Here is a 3,123-nt window from a genome sequence, read left to right as displayed (position 1 = left end):
TGCCTGTGTGACGTCACTTCCGCCCCACAGCCCCGCCCCTTTGTTGGGTCATTCCCGCCCTTTTTGTCCTTGCAAAACCACGCCCCCTTCAGCTTTAGCCACGCCCACTCCATTGAGACCACGCCTCTTTACTGGACAAGCCACGCCCTTTTTTGCGCCTGCGAGGCGACTTCCGGTCCTGCTACGCCGCCGCTTCCGGTGGGTGAGCGGCACCGCGGCGCCCCCTGGCGGTGGAGGGCGGAGTGGGTCCTCCGAGGGTGGGGGGGAACTGGGAGGGAACTGGGAGGGACTGGGAGGGACTGGGAGGGGTTTGGGGGGCACTGGGACCCCCCCGTGACCCCACTGCGTCACTGAGTGTCCCCTTTATTGCCCGGTGTCACGAAATGGCCTCGCTGTCACGACATGGCCTCGGCGGCCTCGGTGTCCCCTTGGGAGCTCTCGTGCCCCCCCCCACGTTTGGTTTTGTTCACCCCAGTTCATCCCAGTTCATCCCAGTTCATTCTCATTCATTCCAGTCCATCCCGGGTGCACTTTGGGTCCACCCAGGTGCACTCCAGTCCATCCCAGTTCATCCCAGTGTCCCCCAGTTTGTTCTGGTGCGCTCCCAGCGCCTCCCAGTTCATCCAGGTGCGCTCCAGTCCGTCCCAGTTCACCCAGTTGCACTCCCAGTGCACTCCAATCCATCCCAGTTCAGTCCAGTTCATTCCAGTCTATCCAGGTGTCCTCCCAGTCCATCCAGGTGCACTCCCAGTGCATCCCAGTGCACTCCCAGTTCATTCCAGTCTATCCAGGTGTCCTCCCAGTCCATCCAGGTGCACTCCCAGTGCACCCCAGTGCACTCCCAGTGCATCCCAGTCCATCCAGGTGCACTCCCAGTGCACCCCAGTCCATCCAGGTGCACTCCCAGTGCATCCCAGTTCATTCCAGTCCATCCAGGTGCACTCCCCGTCCACCCCAGTTCATTCCAGTCCATCCCAGTCCATCCAGGTGCACTCCCCGTCCATCCCAGTCCATCCCAGCCCATCCCAGTGCACTCCCAGTTCATTGCAGTCCATCCAGGTGCACTCCCCATCCATCCCAGTTCATTCCAGTCCATCCCAGTGCACCCCAGTCCATCCTGGCGCACTCCAATCCATCCCAGTTCAGTCCAGTTCATTCCAGTCTATCCAGGTGTCCTCCCAGTCCATCCAGGTGCACTCCCAGTGCATCCCAGTGCCCTTCCAGTGCACTCCAGTCCATCCCAGTGCACTCCCAGTTCATTCCAGTCCATCCAGGTGCACTCCCAGTGCATCCCAGTGCCCTTCCAGTGCACTCCAGCCCATCCCAGTGCACTCCCAGTTCATCCAGGTGCACTCCCAGTGCATCCCAGTCCATCCAGGTGCACTCCCAGTTCATTCCAGTCCATCCAGGTGCACTCCAGTCCATTCCAGCCCATCCCAGTCCATCCAGGTGCACTCCCCGTCCATCCCAGTCCATCCCAGTCCATCCCAGCCCATCCCAGTGCACTCCCAGTTCATTGCAGTCCATCCAGGTGCACTCCCAGTGCATCCCAGTTCATTCCAGTCCATCCAGGTGCACTCCCAGTCCATCCAGGTGCACTCCAGTCCATCCCAGTGCATCCCAGTCCATCCAGGTGCACTCCCAGTCCATCCAGGTGCACTCCCAGTGCACCCCAGTCCATCCAGGTGCACTCCAGTCCATTCCAGCCCATCCAGGTGCATTTTCAGTCCATCCAGGTGCACTCCAGTTCATCCAGGTGCACTCCCAGTCCATCCCAGTCCATCCAGGTGCACTCCCAGTCCATCCAGGTGCACTCCCCGTCCATCCCAGTCCATCCCAGTCCATCCCAGCCCATCCCAGTGCACTCCCAGTTCATTGCAGTCCATCCAGGTGCATTTTCAGTCCATCCAGGTGCACTCCAGTTCATTCCAGTCCATCCAGGTGCATCCCAGTCCATCCAGGTGCACTCCCAGTCCATCCAGGTGCACTCCCAGTCCATCCCAGTCCATCCAGGTGCACTCCCAGTCCATCCAGGTGCACTCCAGTTCATTCCAGTCCATCCCAGTCCCTCCCAGTCCATCCCACCCCCCCACCCCACCCTCCCCCCCCTCACACCTCAGTCACCAGCCTCCCCCCTCCCCACCCTTTCTCCCCTCCCCCCGCCTCCCCATCCACCCCCCAGCCCTCCCCGCGCCCCCCGCCCGCCTTGGGGCTCTCGGGGGCGTCCCCGGGGGTCTCGGGGTGGTGGGGGCAGGGCGAGGCGGGCACCACCTGCCCGCCCTCCTCGCCCCGGAGCTCGCGGCGGTAGAAGTAGGAGAAGTTGGAGACGATGACGGGCACGGGCAGCGAGATGGTGAGCACGCCGGCGATGGCGCACAGCGAGCCCACCAGCTTGCCGCCCACCGTCACCGGCGCCATGTCCCCGTAGCCCACCGTGGTCATGGTGACCACCGCCCACCAGAAGGCCTGCGGGATGGACGTGAAGGCCGTGGCGGCCTCCTCGGCCTCGGCGAAGTACACGGCGCTGGAGAAGAGCACCACGCCGATGAGGAGGAAGAAGATGAGCAGGCCCAGCTCCCTCATGCTGGCCTTGAGGGTCTGCCCGAGGATCTGCAGGCCCGTGGAGTGGCGGGACAGTTTGAAGACGCGGAAGACGCGCACCAGGCGGATGACGCGGAGCACGGCCAGCGACATGGCGGGCTGGCCGATGCCGCGCTGCCGCGCCAGCTCCGTGCCCAGCGCGATGAAGTAGGGCGCGATGGCCGCCAGGTCGATGAGGTTCATGGCGCTGCGGAAGAAGGCCGCCTTGCTGGGGCTGGCCACCAGGCGCACCAGGAGCTCCAGGGAGAACCAGCAGATGCAGATGGTTTCCACCAGGAAGAAAGGGTCGGTCAGGCCGGAGCGGTGGGGAGGGGGCGTGGGGGGGGTGCTGCTGCTGGTGGTGTTGGTGGTGGTGGGGGTGGTGGGGGTGGGCGAGGGGGGCTGTGGGGAGAGAGGAGAGAGGTGGGCGGTGAGGGGGTGTGGGGGAAACACCTGAGATCCACCATCCAGACCCCCAGATCCACCATCCAGACCCCCAGATCCACCCCCCCAGACCCTCAGATCCACCACCCAAAATGGGTT

At 63.8% G+C, this 3,123-nt stretch overlaps 1 protein-coding gene across 1 annotated transcript; it reads right to left on the bottom strand.

Moving 5' to 3' along the window:
- Positions 1–2,109: 2,109 nt before the first annotated feature.
- On the bottom strand, positions 2,110–2,907 carry LOC115916653 (potassium voltage-gated channel subfamily A member 7-like; the record flags this gene model as incomplete). The annotated part of the gene is made up of 1 exon (XM_030970366.1): positions 2,110–2,907. A coding segment is annotated over one exon (798 nt), but the record flags the coding sequence as incomplete, so codon positions are not given.
- Positions 2,908–3,123: the final 216 nt, after the last annotated feature.

This window comes from Camarhynchus parvulus, unplaced genomic scaffold (assembly GCF_901933205.1).
Source record: "Camarhynchus parvulus unplaced genomic scaffold, STF_HiC, whole genome shotgun sequence".
NCBI classification, from domain to species: Eukaryota; Metazoa; Chordata; class Aves; order Passeriformes; family Thraupidae; genus Camarhynchus; species Camarhynchus parvulus.
This window is presented reverse-complemented; position numbering and strand designations above follow the sequence as displayed.